Source organism: Diabrotica undecimpunctata, chromosome 2 (assembly GCF_040954645.1).
Source record: "Diabrotica undecimpunctata isolate CICGRU chromosome 2, icDiaUnde3, whole genome shotgun sequence".
Lineage (NCBI taxonomy): Eukaryota > Metazoa > Arthropoda > Insecta > Coleoptera > Chrysomelidae > Diabrotica > Diabrotica undecimpunctata.
The window spans coordinates 14,676,369-14,699,134 of record NC_092804.1 but is presented as its reverse complement, the minus strand read 5'-3'; the positions used below and the strand labels follow the sequence as shown (position 1 = coordinate 14,699,134).

The 22,766-nt window shown below is 31.5% G+C and overlaps 1 protein-coding gene across 3 annotated transcripts in view; it reads right to left on the bottom strand.

Moving 5' to 3' along the window:
- Positions 1-22,766, bottom strand: part of f (espin protein forked) — a 334,034-nt gene that overhangs the window by 276,694 nt on the left and 34,574 nt on the right. Inside the window, exon 1 of one of the 3 annotated variants that reach the window (XM_072522330.1) lies at positions 8,242-8,775. The exons of 1 other annotated variant lie outside the window; for it this stretch is intronic. In XM_072522330.1, coding sequence (XP_072378431.1) covers positions 8,242-8,753 — 512 coding nt within the window. In that variant the 5' untranslated portion in view covers positions 8,754-8,775. Of the gene's footprint in view, positions 1-8,241; positions 8,776-22,766 lie in introns of those variants that run through there. One more of the 3 variants, XM_072522329.1, reaches the window with a different exon arrangement.

Below are 22,766 nucleotides of genomic sequence, written 5' to 3'. Positions count from 1 at the left end.
ACCCATTGTGGCCATGGTATCCAGTAATGTTTTATTTGCCCTTTCTACTTGGCCGTTGCCTCTTGCCATTCCTACTGCAGTTGTAAACACTCTAATTCCTCTCTCTGCCATATAATTCAAAAATTCTTTTGAAACAAAAGCTGATCGTGCATCTGATATCATTCGTTTGGTGTTACCAAATATTTTAAAAATTTCTTCTAAAGCACGAATAACATGTTTACTTGATGTATCTGGGACAGCTTCAACAAACACAAATTTAGAAAAGGCATCAATCAAAACCAAGACGTATTTATTTTGAGATTTCGTTAACACAAATGGCCCTAAATGATCGGCATGGAGTGTATGAAACGGTCTAGCATATTTTGGAATGGAATGTAGATAGCCAGGCTTTTTTCCTCCCGGTTGTTTATGGTATAAATAGGCAAGACAAGCCGCAATGTATTTCTTAATAAATCTTCGCATTCGTGGAAACCAATACCGTTCTTTTATTCTTTCAATTGTTTTATCCAACGCAAAATGTCCAATACCGTCATGATTCATTTTGACAATTTGCCAACGACAATTTTTAGGCACATACCATCTTCTACCATATTCCGTTATTTTATAAACTTTGTTTCCTCTTAACTCATATTTCTTGAAAGTATCCTTACGATTTTCCTGATCTCCCGACAAAAGAATAATATTTTTTTTTTATTTATTTCCGTATCTGTATCCTGTGCTTCTCTTAGATAGTCGTCTTCTTGGATGAGCATCACTTTAATTTCAAGACTTTTCTCTGCTTCAGTTCTTTCAAAGTTCCTACTTAAGGCATCTACATGTTGTAGTTGTACTCCTGATTTATGTTTTATTTCAAAACAAAAATCTTGTAAACACAAAACCCATCTTGCTGTTCTTGGGATTATTGTTTGTTTTACTAATGCATTTTTAACGGAATTGCAGTCTGCTATTAGAGTAAAAGATCTTCCTGCTAAATAATATATATACCTTTCTTATATTTAAATGTTAAACTATTATCTATCCTATAATACATAATATTTACATCTTCTGTAAAATTTCTTCCTATTAGAAGGTCATTAACCCAATCTTTATCCATGACATATAACATAATATTTAATTCTACAAAATCGATTTTTATTTTAGCAAATACATAATATTCAACTGATAAAGAATTTCCCAAAAATCCAGAAAGTTTTACATCTTTAGTTAACGATTTTATTTCTAATTTAAACTTATCTGCCAATTCTTTTGAAATTAGCGAACAATCGCTGCCAAAATCAATGAATGCAGTATGGGTGTTCATTTAAGAAAATAATTTTATTAAATTTATTTTCGGAAGAATCAAACTGTATTTGTTTAACAGATTTATTTTTTTCTAAATTTTTGTTCGTTTTATTTACTTTTGTCTCTTGACATTCTTTGTTCTTTTTAAAACAGTATTGTTCAATATGACCTTTAATTTTAAAAAACCTGCATATTTGGTATCTGTGGTGACAATCTTTTTTTAAATGATCCTGAATTCCACAGCACATACAAGGTTTATTCTTGTTAAATTTGTTATTAACAAATTTGTTATTATGTACCAATTTTGATTTGGAAAAACCAATTGGATTTGTTAAATCAGGCAATTTTTCTGGACTTTTGTGATAAAGCTTATTTCTTAAATAAACTGCCAATAAATTGACATCTTTGATTTGAGCAACTTCAATAGCAGATTTAATATGTTCGTCTCTAATAGCACCAATTATTAAAGAAATCTTATCTGACTTGGAAAAATTTACTTTAAGTTTATTAATTTTTGCTAAATGTTCAAAATAAAATTCATATAATGAAGAACCCTCTGTTGGTTTATGATGGGCTACGTCCATAAAAAGATCATAAGTATTTCGTGTACTTTGAAAAGTATTTTCTAACACTGATCTCCATTCTGCCCAAGAAAATTGAGACCATGCAACTTCATTTTCAATAAAACTAGCGTACCATGTTTTAGAGGTACCTCTAAGCTTAGAAATCGCTTGAAATATCGTCGGTATACTGCGAAAACCAGGTAAATGACAAATTTTAAAATATTGAGTTAAGTATACCAAAATTCTCAGCTTTTTCCGCTCTACATACAGGTAAAACCAAATAAATGATACGACTTACCATTCAGCAGATAATTTGTGTAATAAACAAATAAGTTACACCTAATCAACTTTTCGTTTTCAAATAAAACAATATATCGCTACTTACTTCCATAAAATTAAAGTTCTGTTGCATGTAAAACAAAGTAAGCCCACATATATTATTATGCCGGACAACAATATATTTCTACTACTGCAAACCATATTCAGTAAAAAGGTGATAAGTGTCTTTAATACATTTTACGTGTATGATTTATTAAAATTTCTCTTCCATATCGACTTGACTACCTTCTCGGCGAAGAATCGGTAGACGAAAATTGTTGTGGTTTCACTTGTGTATTCATTGTACCATGACTGGAACTACTATCTCGCTTGGACTTTTTCCTTTTCGGCATTTTGGACACTTTTAATCACTTAACATTAAAAACAGTTCACTAAATTCTACCGTAGGTTCTTTAACACACTTCTGATATCGTCTATTAAAATAGTATCGTCTATTAAAATAGTTAAAACACGTATTTACGTAAATATAGCTATTTTATTAAATTAAATCAAACTCGTTCACAATGATCATAATTAAATCACACCAAATTATTATCTCTCGTTCCGCTGTGTTTTTGTGTCATCACCGAACTACTCGTGACCATATAAGGTAATTAGTCACCCAAGCTAATCACCGTATTAGAAGTTGAGTGTGTCTTCACAATGTCATAACAGAACTACCAGTATTCCATCTTAAGCTGATTAGGACATTAGGAAGTTAGTGACTTAAGCTGATCAGCGTATTAGGATAATAGTGTGACTGCACAAGGTCTACAAAGAAAATTACTATGTTGTAACAATTTGAATGGTGCAAAAAAAAGCTATAAAAAACTATAAAAAACTTACCCGAATGTAAGATTCGTGGCATAAACATCAACGTTAAATAACATGATAATACTGAAATTGCAACTAACTTAAAAATGTTACTGTTAAAAAGACACTTTAAAAATTAATAAATACATTAAAAGTTAAAAACAAAATGAAAGACGACATGTTAAAACAGTCGTTGTTGCAATCTGAGATCCAGAATCTTAGCAAAATTTACAATTTTATATTATGTTTACAATTTATGTTATGGTAGAATTTACGGGCCGAATTGACTAAAACAGCATTTTTTCCAAAACAAATCAAGGCGGTTCGAAAAGTTTGGCAAGCAGCAAATGGCTGGTATAAATATCATCAAACGAAAATTATGTCCAGTTTTAATTATTTTTGAAATTAATGGAAAAGAAGGGACCAAATATTTTATCAGACAGACTCTTTCTTACCGTTCACCCCAACTGGAAGGATAGATCTTGGTTCAAAAACTTTCCACTTGAAATCAACACCTTATCTAAGTGGATAAAAATGTCAGCTGAAAAAATTGAAATAGACACAAAAAAACATAAAATAACAAACCATTCTCATCGATCTTCAGCTGTGTCAGCCTTGTTCAAGCAAGGTGTTTCTGAACAGGAGTTAATTAAATTAACGGAACACTCAAATGCAAGCTCTCTAGAACCATATCTGCAGCTAGATTCCAGTCACCACCAGAAATGGATCGAAAATCTCAGAACAACAAATGAAGCTGGACCTTCGAGTTCCCAAATGCTACATGTCAATAATACACAAAATCATGCTTTGGTAGAAAAAAAATGGGCAAACTACTATAGCTTATAATAATTGTACATTTAATATTGTTAACAAATAAATAAAGATTATGTTTCATTGATATGGTGCAATAATTGTGCAGGAATGACTACCATACATCCATTTAGACCAGCTGTCAACAAAGTTGTATGGACCAACGTGATTGCAAACATCCACAGCGGATAGGCGCCAAAAGAAGAAGAAAAAGGTGCATTAATTGTCTCGTGAAATAGTCTGGTCGAATATCATTCGAGAGAAAATTATTTACCGGCAAAATTTTCTTCTGGTTTTATTCAAGTTTGTTGTCTTTTGACAATTTTCGCTTATGAAATTTTGACAAAATCACTCGACTGACGTCTCGTGATTTAACTGTCAAAATTTAATTCACGAAAATTGCCAGGCAACAAACTTTCATACCAGTTGAAAATATTGCCGGCAAAATTTTCTTTCTTATGATATTATATACGGAAATCCAACTATTACATCTAAAGATGATAGTGTGTGGGCGAAACTTCTACTTACTACGAGGATGAAGAGAAGACAATGTTATATATAAGACTATGTTATGTTTATAGAAGACTAATAGAAAAGCCGAATCATACTATGTAAAAATGGGGAGACCTTTTCTCCTTTTGTGCAAGAAGAACTGGAAGCATTTATTGGTTTGCTTATTATTTTTGGAGCCTGGAACGCTGCTAAAGAGCAAATATGTGGATTATGGGACCAAAATTCAACTTTATGGCGTCCTGTAATATCATCTACCATATCTCTCAACAGATTGCAACAGGTTATGTGCTTCCTTATGATGTAGCAATAAAAGATACATTTAACCCTTAATTTTCACTCTTCCATCATCAATTCCTATTTTTAATAGCCGTATTAGTACCACAGAGTTAATTAACATACATCTACGAAACGGCTCAACCGATATTTATGAAATTTTATATGTATATTCTGTAAGTCTGAGAATCGGTCGTAATCTAAGTTTTCATACCCCTAAGCGGTAAGGGTGATCCACCCCAAATTTTGTTTTTATTTTTTGGACCTTAATTTTCAAATAACTAACCACTATGTTTTAATAGCCATATTAGTAATTTAATCATTTTAATCCTGGTCGATACGTAATCAATTATCACTAGATCAGTTATCCCCACCAGGCGTCCATCAGTGTCTTTTCTCACCCAGTAAACAACACGGAGTAGAGATGAGAACGAAGCCGATCTCCTGTCTCTCTTACCCAACAATCCTTCTATGAACCTTCATTAAGAAGGTGCAAGAAGGAGTAGAATAGAATACCCAAGAAAACAAGGGATACCGTATCAGGCAACTGTAGATAATACGTAAAGAGAAGAAGAAGGTTTGAACGATCATAAAATTTATAGCATACAATTTTGAAGAATTAATCTAACCAATCCATCTTATTTGAAACTTACGCATAAAAACTGAGAAATTCATTAGAAGATACAGGATTTTAAGGTCAGTATTGCACTAACTGCGCCAATGATATGAAATCAGTTTTTAAAATCTAACAGATTAATTAGTATAGCGCGAGTTCTTAGCATTTACGATATGGTAATTTAGTAAATTATTGTTAATTAGCAACAATATTGCACGTAATACTTACAGTGAGGTATGTTATACTGATCGGAAGAATGTTATTTTAATGAAGGTCAATACTCTAACCAATTTTATTGAACATAACTACATATAAACTATTCAAATTTATTACAGTAAAGGCTTATAATGTGTAGGTATATAGTGATTTCCGGGCTTTTATGTTGCTTATTTAATTTCCTTAATATTTTTTCATTTTACCTGCAATATCTTACTAAAGCAGTATTAGTTTGACTTCAGTCTAATAAAGCTTAAAGGATTTTTTGCATTTTGGAAAAGAAGTTTGGTATATGTGTATGGATTCATATATAAAACATCTTCAATAAAGAATGAAGTAGTAAGATCCTTTTGTTTTCTTCTCCAATTTTGTGACCGATATACCATTAAATTAAATAACCAAATATATTGCCTAGGAGGACAAATTGGTTAAACTTCCCGTGCTCGAATCGGTATCAATAGTGTTATGAATGACTCATTTTAGCCTCAGAGTGAGTCGTTTTTAATAAAATTATATAAGACAAATGAATAAAATGAATGAAAATGAAAATTTGTGAAAATGAAACAAGTAGGATGATATTGAATTAAAACCAATATTGCAATTCTATATAATGTACATCATTCTTTTATCAATGAGATACTTGGTCGTTCTATTTACAGTGTTCGTTTTCTTTTGTGTTTTTGGCTGAGAAATTTTTAAATTCTTTATTAGAACGATCACTTTTATTAATTAAACATTAGGGAAGTTCATTATAACAAATTTTCCGTTTCTGGCTAATCTGAATATTAACAAAAAATAATAAAATATGCCGCATCCTACTATTAGAGCCAGTTGCTATAATTATCATCCCGTTACTGTTACATTTAATGATATAGCGATCAGGTAGCGAAGAATAAAACGTCGATTCAACGGTTATCGTTGATAACTTAATAGATATAATGACGCAGATGGTTAAAAATTGAATATTGTTGTTACAACTATTATTGAAAATGATATAAAGCATTGCAATTATAGTAAAAGCTCCTCGATGATTGCTGTCGGAGATATCGGGTTATTGTATTGGCATATAATTTTTCACGATGTTGCAACGTATGTCATAGACCTTGAGAGGGTAATTTAATATCATGATATCACAAAATCTTTAAAACTAAATTATTTACGTTTCAGTAAAATATTCAAAATTAAAATAATTTAGTTGTCCTGATTCAATAAATTCTGAAATATAAAAGGCTCTAATATTAGATTTCTGGAAAGCGAATGCATTGTATGGAACTTGAATAAATTCTAAAAGCACTAAGTGACTACAGCAGCATTAGAATCAACACAAATAATATGAAGTTAAATATTGAAAAGGGTGCCAGGCAAGGCAACTGAATGGTAACTGAATAAAAGCATTCAAAAATGCCAATAATCTCAGCATAGATGCGTTGATGAGTGTTTAATTTAGTGGTGATAACTATATAAGCCACTTTACAACACATGTATACTGCTGGTGTGAACCTAGAACATGTCTATTTCTATTAAGTTTATTAAATAACAAACAACATAAAGAGCATTGGAACGAAATATGCTTGAAATAGTGTCATTAATGTCATCAGGTACATCGTGGAAGAGGTAGTAAAAATGAAATACCTATGGACTGATAACCGATGGTTGCAGACCAAGAGAGACAAAAGGATGTACAATAAGATTTCAAAAGAGATGGGTAGATGACATAAAAACGGTGGCTGGCAAACAGTGGATGAAATTTGCGCAGGACAGAAAAAGTGGTGGCAGGACATTTTCAGTGGTGTGAAGATGGCAAAAAAGATTGAACAGTTGCAGCTTGCAGGTACCAAAGTAAAGAAATACCCTAACAACATTACTGACGATATAAATAGAAAAAAAAGGAAAGGGCTACCAAAGAAATGGTGGAAATAGTCCAGATAATCAACGAAAAAGAGAAATAGCAGATCAGACAAAATAAGTAAAGAATAAAAAAGTGGAAGCATTAAAACCAAAACCAAGGACCTTCAAAAACGTAGGCAATGAGAAGGCTAATAAACTGGACCATTAATTGGCACAGAGACCTGCTTTGGAGTTGCAAATACACACAAAACAGCAGCTATTGGTAAATGGATATAAGAAAAGTTTTTTTAATGGTTGAAAATGCACCAGAACAGACAGGCTAAAAACTTAATTAAGGGACATTAATCCAAATTCACTGATCCAAAATTAAAAGACCATCAGGTAAAAACTCGAAAATTAAAACTCGAAAGAATAAACTGGACCATTAATTGGCACAGAGACCTGCTTTGTAGTTGCGAACACACACAAAACAACAGCTATTGATAAAAATGCAAGTAAAGTCTTTTTAATTGTAAAAAATGCACCAGGACAAATTGCCTGGACATTTTAGGCTCAATAATCATTTGAGACTTATGGACTTAACGAAAGAGGATACTTGTCGTTTATGTCTGTCTTATGTCAGTGTAAAGGCTTCACAAGGCTGGGATATCTAGAACTCGAAGAGGAAAACCAAAAGGATAACACTATATAAAAAGAAGCCTGAAAATTCATAAGAGAATAGGGCTATAAAAAGAGCTTTAATTGACAAAGGGAAGCACAATAAATCTGTAAAAGTCTCAGTGTTGCCGCCCTAGTTGTAATCTGTAAGTGCCTTCAAGGCCCATAACACGGTTACATATGTTTATTTTTAAACATTTCAGATCATGTTGTGTATTGTTACTGTTTTAAAATTGTAAGGCGAATTCTAATATTTATAAAGCATGCAAGAAAATTGCTTTCGTCATTTATTAAAACAATTAAAAAAGGAAAGTAAAAAAAATAAAAGCATACCTCATATTTTGAATCTTGACTGACGTTTTCCCATTTCCAATTCTTCTCTGCTCATCATGAATTCTTGCCACTCGCATTGTTACATTTTCATTCTGGTCGAAACCTTTTTTACACCTACGCATTCCAAAAAACGTCTTCTTTTTTATCTTACCATTTTTGTTTATTTTCTGTATCTTCCCCATGCGCAGCGATAGCATTATCCTAATTCTAATGTGCCTGATTACATATTTCTCCGTTTTCGGTTTGAGCCTTCTATAGCCTTCAATCATTCTTCTATCATATAAAGTCAATTGTGAAGGATTTGTGGTATGGTAGCTTTGTAATGGTAATGAGGAGTATATGGGATTAAAATAAATGTTATTTAAAGAGTTTTGATTGCTGTTTTCATCAGAACATTCATATATAGTGTCTTCAAGAAGATTAGTTTTTGCGTTTAAAGTATTCGATAGAGCAATGTTCCTTCCTAAACTGTTTCTCTTGATGTATCGCTGACTGCGCGTTTGTCTCTCCATTGTGGAATTCAAAATTGGTATATCTTGATATAAACTATTTACAGTAAACTTATAGTCATTCAAATCAATTTTCTTCTTTTGTACAGGTTTAACATGCTTCCATAGTTCGGAAAAAACATTACAGTGATCTTGGTTCATTAATAGCCTTTCTTTATATATTTGTGGCAGGCTCAGTTCTTGATTTGAGTTGGAAGCGTCTCCATAAACCGGAAAATTATCTCTGTAATTTTTGTTGACTTGCTTATACATTTGTGAGATTCTAGCTTGAGTCGATCTCATGATGCTGATTTCCTCTTCTTGTGTAGAAGAATCTTCTTCAATGTTGGATTTTGGTATATTTTCGGTCAAATTAATGTTGCTGGTAATAGAAATCAAATCTTCAACATTTTCCAAGGATATAGAACTATCATCTGATAGTTCGTCATATTTTTGATTGTCCATTGTTGATAATTTTTTTCTACCTAGGTGAGTAAGTGTAAAGTTTTAAATTATAAGATACTTGATGGAGTTACAAATATAACATAAGAAAGAGACGATGTGCTTATAGATTTAAAATTGTGCAGTTTGAGAGCAATTAACAAGCCATAAGGGAAATAATAATTTCAGTACAAGAACGTATGGAATAAAGTTAGAGAGAGTTAACAATACTACCTATTTGGGTGCCAACGTTAACAAGAACTGGGAAATGAACAAAGAAATAAGAACATGCACAAACAAAGCTAGAGCCTTCTATAAACTAAAGAAAATTCACATTAATAGAGATATTACTATAAATCTTAAAATCAGATTAATACGCTGCTCCATATTCTCCACATTGTTGTATGTCACGTAGAGATGGACTCTTGTAGGGACACTAATGAAAAAATTTAAGGCTTTAAGATGTGGATCTATCGACGAATATTACGGATAAGTTGGTCTGATCGAATGAGAAATGAAATAGTTTTACACCGAATGAAAAAGAGCACAGAAATAACAAAAACAATAAAGATTCGAAAGTTATAGTTTAGTTCACGAAAAATGTTTAAGTGCTTAATGATTGCAATAAAACCCGACCGCAAGTACCCCAGCTTAGTCAACATTAGTTGAACAGGTAAGTATTCAGGTAAAATTGAAGCTACTGTGGAGTGTCGTTATCTTATTTGTAGAATAAATTCCTGGTAATATAAAAACGATTAAAAAATCGTATAAAATTATAAAAACGATTAGAATACATTTTATTTCATAAAGTTGTAAACATTTTAACAGTGAGTTTCACTATCAATGGTTGATTTTTTAATGACCACAATAAATTTGTTGATCGTTAAGTATTTCCTGGAATAATTATACAGGTTCCCTCTATTCTGTATATTTTGTAAAAGTATATAAAACCGATGAGAAATTTTTAAATATACATTTTGTTTCATTTAGTTGAAAGTGTTACAAGTGTTACCAGTGTTATACCTATTTATACCTATAAAACAGCATACGAAAATACCTCTAACCACAGTGAAAAGAATTACATCAAATCCCATTAAGTCAAGAAGGAAGCGTAAGGAGGCCGGTTCTACCAAATGTAGTGACGGAAGTGATAAGGACTTAATAAGACGAATATCTACGTGAAGACGTGAAAAATTTACACAATGTACGAAGAGCAACGGATACCTACATTAGATGCTTTAAAACAACGGCTTACTAATAATGATACACAAATAAACTGTAGCTGCATTAGTCTTTGGAGGATTTTGTCTAAAATGGGCTTCAGATATCGTACCATTGACAAAAGGCAAGTGCTTATGGAGTCCCATCGTTTACAAAAGTGGCGTACTGAATATATAACTTCCATAAGAAAGTACCGTACAGAAGATAGACCAATAATTTATCTGGACGAGACATGATTTGACACTCATGAAACACCATCCAAAGGATGGTCCGATTCTTCCAACAGGTGTCAAACAAAAGCTCCATCAAACAAAGGGAAAAGAATATCAATTTTACATGCAGGATCAGAAAATGGTTGGGTCCCAAATGCCTTATGGCTTTCTGCAAAGAACATTAAAGACTCCTGCGTGGACTACCATGAGGATACAACGGCAGAGCTTTTTGAGCAATGGTTTAAGAATTGTCTTATACCTAACCTTCCTCAAAATAGTGTGATAGTAATGGACAATGCAAGTTACCACATTCGTCAATTACATAAGTCTCCAAGTGTAAATAACACGAAAATTTAAATTCAAAACTATCTGTTAGAAAACGATATATATTTTGAAGAAAGTTATTTAAAAAATGAACTGTTAGAAGTGTTAAAATCATTTTCTATTAAAAAAGTATATGTTTGTGACGCATTGGCGGGGGACATGGGACATGCAGTGTTACGGCTTCCGCCCTACTATTGTTTATTTAATCCCATAGAGCATATGTGGCACCAACTAAAGTCAAATGTTAGGTCACAAAATGTTTCTCCGACTTTAAGTGGTAGTCTAGTCGAATTAATAAGGAAATGTGTTGATGATATCTCCCCAGAATGTTGGAAAAATTCAGTACGCCATGTAAAGAACGTAGAAAATTCATATGTTATTATTATTCATATGTACTTTGAATCGCATAGTTAAACCAATTGTTAATAATCTTGAAGAGGATAGCGACAGCAAAACAGAATTAGGTATTTAGGAATTCATAAATATATTTTGGTTATTTTGGGTATTTTTTTTGTAAATATTAACTTGTATATATGTTTCTATATTTTTTTTTCAATTCATCTATTTTTTGTACATTATGTATTCGTTTGTATGTATACAATGTAAATAGAACTATTATTACTGTACATTTTTAACGATATCCGATTAGGAAGAGCAAAAACTTTTAAACACGCCAGTTTTTTGCTGACACCCTGTAAAAAGTGTGAAGGAAAGTACCTTTCTGAATTTAGATCCTTATACTACAATTATTCACGTAGAAGAAATAAACTACTTCTTCATGTTAAAAATTGTTCAATTATCAAGTATATTTCACTTGAACAACCTGAAAATACCATATGAAATAATTTAATAAATTTTTATAATCGTGTATTACACAGCTACCAATGAAATATATTAAATAACAAACTTTCTGAAGTGCGACCCTGTGTACTTCGGTAGTTTATTGAGAGACTCTTATATACACAATAGGATCAACTCAGGTAACCATTAAGCACTCAACCATTTTTCGTGTAACAAACTATACCATATTTCAGCCATGTAATAGGACATCCAGAGAGGTATAACCTTCTACACTTCATAATACAATGCAAGATCGCTTGAAGAAGCGGCCTAGACCGAAGAAGAACATCCTGAAGACTTTAAAGAAATGTTTTTGGTTGGTCCTTTCATTGACTTATATTTTAACCTTGGAATTAAAGGCCAATATCCCAGTATTTGAAAAATGTTTTTTTTAATTGATTTTAAACGAAAGCATTCAAGACAAAGCAAACTTTGTTAGTACTTAGAGATAAAAAATAGGAGAAGTAATTAAATAGCTGAAACGAAAAATAAATAAAATGTAGAAACATTTTTATCAGAACCTCCTAATAGAAAACACAGATAAACTTCTAAAAGTAAAAAATAATAAGTTGGTAATGAAGCTAATGGTGTATTGCAGTCAAAGATAAAAAAGACAAACATTTTAAAATCTATAGAAAAAGTTTCATAATTATCAATTACTATATTTTCTGGCAACGTACTACGATAATTGCGATCAAAATTACATATTTTTGATTATTTGTTTATAATAATTTAGAGATATTATTAGCGTCATTTGAAAGAACATACTTTAAAGTTGTATTGTGCAAAATTCGAAAAAGATTGTATTTTAATAATATCGTTCACAAAGCTTAAAAATCTGGTCCCCAAAATCGGTCGGTTTTGAAACTCGCGGCAGCAGTGGAATGGGAAGATGCTGTTAACTGTATCTCTGGTTCTTGTTTATGGATTTTGACGTTTCTTTTTTTAATTTTTATGTAATTTTTGTGTACATTATAAATATGTATTATTTAAATAATTAAGTTGTTAAATAAACCATCTAGAGTATAGTTTTATTTAACTACATAACGGATATAAATATTCCTTGTAACAAGTCAAAAAAGATACATAGTATTAAAAAAGGAATGTAAAACATAACTTAAATATATACAAACAAGAACACATATTAAACAGAAAAAACATTTATGGCAAAGTTAAGTTAAGCAGTTCAGTGGATGTTCTGCAATGAGTCATATATTCTTCTCAACAGTAAAAACAATGTCTTAGAAGATATTTTTTTATAATTTTATCGAAACTATTACAGCTTAGCTGTTTAATACTTTTTGGTAAAATATTGTAATAGTTATAATTAAGACAATTTTTTTTCTGAAAAACTTAATCTACAGCGATTTGTTCGTAGATAGTGACAGTTTCGCGTATTGTGAACATTGACATCAGACTGCTTTATTAAATGGGCAACTTTTCTATGAATTTCAGTTAGAACTTGAAATATCAACAGAATCTTGAATTTGATAAAGAAAGGTCGGCAGTGTTCTAGATAACTAGCCCCTGCTAAAATCTTGACAGCTTTCTTTTGCATTCTAAAAATTTGAAGTGCATTTGTTGAGTTGCCTCATATAATTACACGATTACACGAAAAATATGTCATTTTTAATGTTTCAAAGTTGATAACCCTTGCTAGTTGGCGAATAACAAATAATGAACTTGATAGCTTTTTCTTAAGTTGTGAGATATGAGCCGACCAGTTGAGTAGATTATCTATGGGTATTCCCAATAGTTTAACAATATCTTTGTTATCTAGATCATTGTGTAAATTACTTGCAGATATTACCAAATTTTGAGTTTTATCAGAGTTAAGTTTTAGTTTGTTTGTAGCAAACCAGGAGCTGGATTTGGTAGAAACTTCCTCATGAGACATTTTTAAATCATCATTATTTTTTCCTGATATAAAGTATGTCGTATCATCTGCGAAATATATGGTTTTGTACGCAGATATGAATTTAGGCAAATCGTTGACATAAATAATAAACAAAAGAGATCCTAGGACCCAACCTTGTGGGACTCCATATTTCACGGATAAAAAATCGGAGAGATGACCTTTAGACACTACCGCCTGGAGTCTGCCACATAGATAAGATGTTATAAGCTTAAGAGGGATACCTCTGATTCCATAGTTATTTAATTTGTGGAGCAAAATGTCGTGTGAAACGCAATCAAAAGCCTTCGACAAGCCGCAAAGAGAAATTGCTATGCGATTGCCGCGTTCAAGCCCCTCAATCACCCCGCTCACAACATTAAATACTGCGTTCGTAGTAGAACGAGCACTTCTGAATCCATATTGTGAGTTGCTAAAGTAATTATTTGACTCAAAATAGGAATAAAATTATTATTTTATAACCTTTTCAATCACTTTCGCAAAAGTAGAAACAATGCTTATGGGGCTGTAATTGTCAGTTTTTGAGGAATCACCTTTTTTGTAGATTAGTAGTACTTTTGAGTATTTTAGTACATCTGGAAATACTCCATTTGATAGAATTAAATTAATAAGATGAGTGAAAGGTATTAAAACTATTTCGTAAGTTTCGTTTAAAATTTTGCTATTAATTTCGTGAACGTCCCTACAATTTATTAGAATTACTAAGAGACTTTATTATTTGAGAGACCTCTTCTTCCACCACGGGACGAAAAAAAGGACTTGCTCAGAAAAGGATAATTTCTATAATTGAAGAGGACATCGACATTAATAGTGGGAAGAGAAGTAATTATATTCTCTGCAATTGTAATAAAAAATTGATTTATTTTGTCTGGAGGTAGATCAGGTTGTACCGAACTGGATCTTGTGTTGTTTCTTTCAAAGTTTACTATTTTCCAGCAGTCTCTAGGTTTATTATTGGAATTAGTAATAAAATTTCAGTAAGCTGAATGTAATGTGTTTAATAAGAGAAAGATTAGATATGTAAGACCTTAACTCATTATTAAACAATTGCACGGGTGTTTTTTCAGCTGTTTGTCGTACTTTTCTTAGTGGATAATGCTTTAATATTAAATTGTTATAAGTTTCGGTAAGAAAGACTGTTAAGAAATCGGGATCATTATTAATATCATAGAAAAAGTCCATATTTGTACTAGCTAGCGCATGTTTAAGCTTCTGTAAACCAGAAGAAGTAAAAAACCGTTGAAATGTTTGATAAGTGTCAACAACTATATGTTTAGAGTCAATAAATAAAAATTGAGCTCGATGTTCAGAATAACAAGGTTCAAATACGCCCATGGGTTTAATAATAAACACCAACAAAAGGAAGTATATGAAAATAAGCACGCAACCACAAATCCTACGACCACTCGTTATAGAAAACGACGTCATCGAAGCAGTGAACGAATTTGTATATCTGGGGGCGCTTCTTGTCACTGAAAATAATACTACCGCAGAGATAAACCGCAGAATTTGCACAGCCAACAGATGCCATTTTGGGCTCAATCCCCTCTTTAAATCCACAATTATATCGAGTAATACAAAAATAAAACTCTACAAAACAATAATACGCCCAGTCCTAACATATGGTTCAGAGACCTGGACTAATGAAAACATGTTAGGATGTTTCGAAAAAAAAGCACTAAGGCGAATCTATGGAGTAGTGAATGACAGTGGGGTGTGGAGAAGACGATACAACTTCGAACTTTATAGAATATACCAGGAACCTGATATCTTAAAACATATTAAGATAGGACGTCTGAGATGGATAGGACATGTAATGCGGATGGAACAAAATGACCCAGCTAAAAAAACGCTCCTTGATAGACTCAATGGTCAGAGAAAACGAGGAAGACAGAGAACAAAGTTCCTTGATAACATCGATGAAGACATGAGAAATATGGGAATACGTGCTTGGCGGAGAAAGGTGATGGATAGGAGACGACTGGAGAGAAATTCTTGAGGAGGCTAGGGTCCACGCAGAGTTGTAAAGCCACAATGATGATGATGACGAATGATTCCAATAACAGACAATCTTTTTAGAATTTTGAACAGTAAAACTTTAAAGTTAAATGACGCTAATAAGATCTCTTAATTATTATATATAAATCTGCTACTATATTAAAAAAAAGGGACAAACTTTGTCCCAAATTATCCTAGGACAACATTTTTCCTTTTTAAATTGTGAAAAAATGCAGGCTATAAGATATGAAAAAATATTTAAATAAATTTAAAATATATAATATTAAAAAATGCAGTCAACGGTTAAAAAGCTATTCTAATTGTTTATAAGCCAAAAATCGATATGTTTTTGCAAAATTATTTTGCAATCTTTAAAATTATTTTTCTTCATCTTTTTTAAACGATATTAATAAAACAATATTCTACTTTCAGAATCTGCCTGTATAATTACTATAACTACATAATTTTCTGACTGATATTGTTGCAAAAAAAGTTAATTTGGAATAAACAAATAAAATTACTTTTAAATTATTTGGCTTATCTGTTTGAAATTGTGATCATATTTTAAGCACCATAAGACCCAACATTCCGTGTAATATGAAGGTTATAAGTTTATTTTTAAAAAAGGTATTAACATTTATAAAAAACCAAAATTTTTGATTTAGTTTGCAAGCTTCTAAGCAACGAATAAGGATAGAAACATTTAAAAACGCCATTTAAAATGTTTTTAAATGACTTATAAGTTTATTACTCTCAAATTTGTTTCAAATGTTTTACTTTTTGCCGATAGACCAAAAAAAGCGAAAAATTACCGTTTTTTGACATTAATTTGTTAATAACCAATTAAGTCCAAAAAATCGACTGCAGGAAACATATAGCAGTCATACTTATCAATACAACTGTCGTTTTCCTGGCTGTATCAGTGTCATGAAAAAAAGCTTATTTCCCTGGGCTAATATTGTTATCACCAAATTTATCAAAAGCAATTGTTATATATCAATAGTATCTTGAAAAAATCGTTACTTCTCTTGTCTAAAAATAAATGCAGTGTCTGTGAGAGAGAGGCATGGCAGAAGAAAGAAGGATCCTCTCTCTGTATCCAAGGAATTTGAATTTGAAAATCGAAACGTCAAAAATATGTAGCTTTAATTGCAAATCTGGTGTGTTTTCTTTATTCCCAGAGAAATATAGTAGTCAATTTAAAGCCAGTCAGTATAGTAGTCAACAAAAGAAAAAATCTTCATAACCACATTTCGTAAATATATTATAAAAAACAGAAAAGTTAGACAAAAGAACAGTTTCAGCTAGAGAAAGAGACGGAAAATGAAGTGGTGATTTTAATTTGAAACTTTACACTCGCATCCTACCCAACTCTAAAAGATGACTTTTATTATGTACCCATCCTTTGCTGATAGTCCATTCCTTCAGCCACTCAGGTTTCTTCAAAGCTGCTTCCTTTTTCTTGGTTTCCTTGTTCGCAAATTTTTCTCTCAGCCGTTTTTGATCAATTGCACCAACACCATTCGGATCCCAAGAGCCGCGGTTTATCACGAAACACATACACAAACACCGAAATAGAGTTGATAAAAATGACATTTTACAAGAATGTTAAAAGTTGCACTACATCTTCAATACAATAACTTGAATGAAATGTGTCCTTATAAGAAAAAAAAAATGTTTGTCACTTATATTATTGTGTATTGTTGTTTACACATTTCTATTGTGGGGGACTGTGTGAGGGATTTTGTGAGACTGAAGTGATTATGGATAAATTTTGTTAAAGCGGATATTCTTTGTCGAAGGTGTTTTTTGTTTCGAGTTGAGTAGTGTGACCGGTCACCTATTGTTAACGGTTATGTACCTGCATATTTATTTTGTTTTTTAAAAAGGTTGTCATTTGTAGTTCATTACTTGCTCAATATGGTTCATTCTGCTAAAAATATATGTGCGAAGAGGATGAACTTAACTTACATTAAGTCTACAATTTAAAAAAATTGGCAAATTGGCAACAAACTTTAACGCAACAAAAAATCAAACCTTAACGCAGGGATTATTTCAGACGGCGCCCTAAATATAATCGAAAATTAAAGACCTGGTGATTTTAATTTAAAATTTAAATAAATTATGAGCTCTGATGTCTAAATTTAACTTTCATATTTTTACAAGACTTTAATTTTGTTTAACCCTCCGTTAGTGGTATGACTAGGTGGCGTGACTTTTAATTGCCATTTTTTTTTACTTTTAGTTTATTTTCTATGAAAATTTAATCAGTACAGTATTTGTCAAGATAAAACTAAAAAATTATTACAACAAAACTTAATTTTCAAGTAAACGATAATACATTCACATAACCTCATTTCGATGGCAGTTTATACAGATTTCTTTCAAATGGCCACCGCAAACCCATTTTCTACATTTGGAACAGAATTTTCTGGTGGTTTTATCCCGAACCCTTCCACATACGTAACATCTTCCTCATGATCCACTTCTAGCTTCGACTGGCTGCTCATCTTCCTCAATACCAAGCAGCAGTTTTGCACGTTGTCTTATCTGCTTTCAAATGTATGGATTTCGAAACGTTTGAAAGATATTATCTGTGAAAGGGTCGAGTTTTATGCCGTACTTCGTGAATATTTTTCTTGTACCATTTTTGCTGTAGTATTTCATATTGACTTTACAGACGACTCTTTATAGTTTTCGCCATTGCATTTTTTCATGTTAAAGGTATAATACTCGAGAATTTTTGCTAGTTCTGTTATGATAGCACATCTTTCAAAAGTAAAATTTCCCACCCGTAGGAACTCCGAATATTGGGTCCAAATAGAGCTTCTGGACCTCTGCGTGGTCAAATTTCTTCACCTGATTGGCATCCAAATCCTAATTTTTTGTCTGGATTCATATCTGTCCAATATTTATTACGCCTCAATGACGTTTGTCAAACTGAGAATAGAATTACCAGACACCTTCGTGACGGACCTGTCGCTGAGAAATTACGGGCAGGAAGTTCTGTCAGTAGGAAACGTGGCGTTGCTATAACGTTTTATTAGTTAAAAATAGTCTAGTGATATGTCAAAGAAATCAAACTAATAGTTTAATATATCTTTTGATAATACAATTTGTACCGGCAATAATAAATTAAATTAGGTAAAGAAAAATTTAACAAAGAATAAAAAAATAATAAATGTATATTAATAATTCTTCTGAGGTTTCTCCATAACACTAAAATATTATATAAGGTTAGCTCAAACATCCTTCAACTTCAAAAAGTTTAATAATGTCTTTATTTGGAAATTCATCTTCAAAATTGTCTTCATTAACCCGTTAAAAGTTATATGTTACAATTTAGTTTACATTATTTAGTCTTATATATTAATACATAATATTTACGAACAAGCTGAAATGATAGTGACGTTGGGTAATGGAATCGAAACAAGACCAGTAAAAATCAACCGAGGAGTCCGATAAGAAGACACAATATCTCCAAAATTATTTACAGCTGCCCTAGAAGATATCTTTAAGTCAATAGACTGGGAAAATACGGGAATTCCTATTAACGGAAGATACTTGAACCATCTTAGATACGCAGATGATGTAGTACTAATAGCCGACACGTGGAATGCACTGAATACGAACTACACACAGAATCCCTAAAAAATTACTGAAAATGAATTTCAGCAAAACTAAACTAATATCAAACAAAGATGACAAACCTCCAAGGGACAGAGATAGAACACGTAGAGAAATATACATATCTGGGTCAAAATGTCATGGTAAGCAAAGAAAATCAGACTACCGAAATAAGCAGACTTGTAAAAATGTGATGGGCAGCATTCGGAAGACTTTCAACGTACTTTAAAATAAAAATATACCTCAAAGACTGCGAACCAAAGTGTTTAATTCCTGTATCCTACCTGTACTTACAAATGGAGCTCAAACCTGGACATTCACTAAAATAAACATGGAGAAGATTAGAAAAACTCAGAGAGCTATGGAACTAGAGATCGAAGAGGCAGCTAAACTGAAATGGAAATGGGCTGGACATAATAAACGTCATAAGGATGGCCGATGGAATAAAGAAATCGAGAATTGGCGGCCCTATGAAGCCAAAAGACCACGAGGAAGACCGCAAATGCGCTGGAGCAACGATATTAAAAGAACTGCAGGTCCAATGTGGAACCGTCTTACAAATAACAGAGATGAATGGCGAGAATTAGGAAAGGCCTATATTCGGCAATCCGAATATAGAGGAGGGCTTAAAAAAAATTTGTGCTACCGGTTTCAAGGCTTACAATATTTGCCTTATCATCAGGCCCCAGTAAGTTAGTCTTATTTTTGTTAAAAACTACAAGATATTAGATACAGGAAAGCTCTATAAACTAAGATAGTCCTAAAAACCACCTTCCCCCTCAAGGAATTCATTCCCTTAAACCCCGGAATGTATAACTTTTATATTTTATGTATAATATTATGTTAATATGTAGCGAAATGTTTTTTTTTCATATATCTATTAATTGTTATAGCTGTTACGTCAAGATATAAAATTAAAATTTTTGGACAGCACATACGCGTATATGATAACGCAAACATAATTTATTAAAATTAAACATCCTTTTGCCCTATGTTATGTAAAATATTTAAATACTGTAGGTATTAAATTTAAATTGTATTTCTTGTACTACTTGTGTACAAAAAAATGGGCTCTATAGTTCTTAGATAATAAATATTGACATTCGAAATTTTTAATCGTTTAACAATGCGTTAAATGTAAGTCATAAAATCTTAACAATGTCATTCAACACAGACAAAAAGTGAAAAGTTTAATGTTTTGAATTGTTTCAAATCTGTGTCTCACATTAAGACAGTTATGTTACGTCCTTAATACCTAGATACAGTTAGGTGACGCATTTAAATTAAAATTTTCGTTAAGAAACTACATTATTATAAAATTATCGTTGGGTGACTAATATATTTGAATAAAATATAACTCCTACATTATAATAATTTATTTTATCCTAAAGAAAAACAATGAAAATATTTGGAAGTATAATAAACGGTTTTGAATATTTAAAATAATATATATATATATATATATATATATATATATATATATATATATATATATATATATATATATATATATATATATATATATATATATATATATATATCTTTAATGCTGCGTTTTAATGGTACAGAATCTCCTCTCAGGACTTTTGAATTTTGACAGTTGGTAGTCTCGTCAAGAGTCATTGTTCTTATAATTTTGATGCGACAGGTCATCGTTAAATAGACTTGTATGAAGAAGCTTCTTGTGAAGGTTTTCCTGGTTTTGGTGTCGTGATTTCTGCCACATAACACCTTTGGTACGTACCTCAATCCAAAAGAAGCATTTATAAGATGTGTTACTTTTATCATAGCTTTCCTTAAAACTCGGTTTAATACTTCTCCAGTAATGCGATTTAATCCAGAACCTTTATTTGGAATTATATTTTATTTTATTTCCATATACACTTATTTTTCAGTTATAGGTCTAATCTCCATTTCATCTTGATCAGAGAGTTCACAGTTTATTATTTCATATTCTTTATTTAGTTGCAGAGTATTTTCTAGCATAGTATAATCAGCAAACCTGTTGCTCATTTATATTGTTACATTTTTCTGTGAGTTTAGGAATTAAGTGAACTAAACGAATTAATTAGTTAAACTAATTTTATTTAACTTAGTTAACTACAAAACAAATCTCACTAAATAACAAATATCTCATTAACAATTATACATATAAGTATTGCTTACAAATACACTTGTCTAATTATTGTCCCTTCAAAGGATATCACAGCTGTTTTTATACACAAACATCTGTTCTAGAGATCGGCAGCGATGGCACAAATGCCGAATCGGCGTTTTTAACACGAGATATCAGGAAAATATCCCGAGTAAATCATTGATAGAACGTCAGGTAGAATTTTCGAGATAAAAAGAACTTAGCTTCGTGAATTACAGAACCGTAATTACAGTCACATAACAATACGCCCAGCTTTATTAGTATTTCCAATCGATGGATTCTGTAAGATTGGTGTTTTTAATCGTTTGGTAGCATTTCAAAGTGAGTACTATCGTTTGAAAAGTCATTTAGGTAAATGCTAACGATTTGTTTTTAATCCTTTCAATTTCTCTTTTTAATTTTTGTGTGGTATTACATAATCTGGTTACACTGGTTTTCACAATACCATTCAAGGGCTTTATATATAGCACATGCTTCAGCGGAAAAGAAGCATGAATTGATTATTTAAAGTAAATGCTTTTTTAGTCTCAATTTTTGATACAAAGTAAGCACTGGTTGTATACGTTACTAATTTTGACCCATCTGTATAGATTGCAATGTAATCTGAATAGTTACTTACGATCTCCTTGAGAGTATTATGACGAAATTCAGTTTGGTAATTTGGAAAAATAATGTTTGTAAATAGAACACAATGATTCCCAGATAGGATTATAAGAAGAATTTATTAACTTAAGTTTATTGCAAGTTACAAATGCTTTTCCAAATGGTGGGGAATTCTTTTTTAAAAATCTTAAATCGATAATGTTGGAATCCACTAGGAAACTCTTTCAGGTTACACTGATGATGGAATTTACATTCCGAAAACGTTCTGTAATATAATTGTGATATAGCCCGTTTGGATATTTTATTATATACCTTTTATAAAGGATTTGAAATAAAAATTTTTGATGATGTTGGATTAGGAAATATTTGCTTTCCAGATATTTTCTGCATAATGAGAGTGGGTTTTCAGAGGCTAGAACCAGTGTGGCTTCATTTGGAGTACTTTTCATCAACCCTAAAATAATTTTCAAAGCTGTAAATTGGATTCTATCAAGTTTACGTAAATTGCTTATAGTTGCTGACTCATATACCAAACAGCCATAATCTATCATAGATCTTATATAGGCTCGATAAAAATTCAATGCAATATTTTGATCTGCACCCCACGAATCTCTTCAGAGTATTTTAAGTAAATTAATACCTTTTTGGCAGCGACTGCTTGTTTAGTTAATACTTGGAGTTCAAAGCAGTTTCTGTGTCAA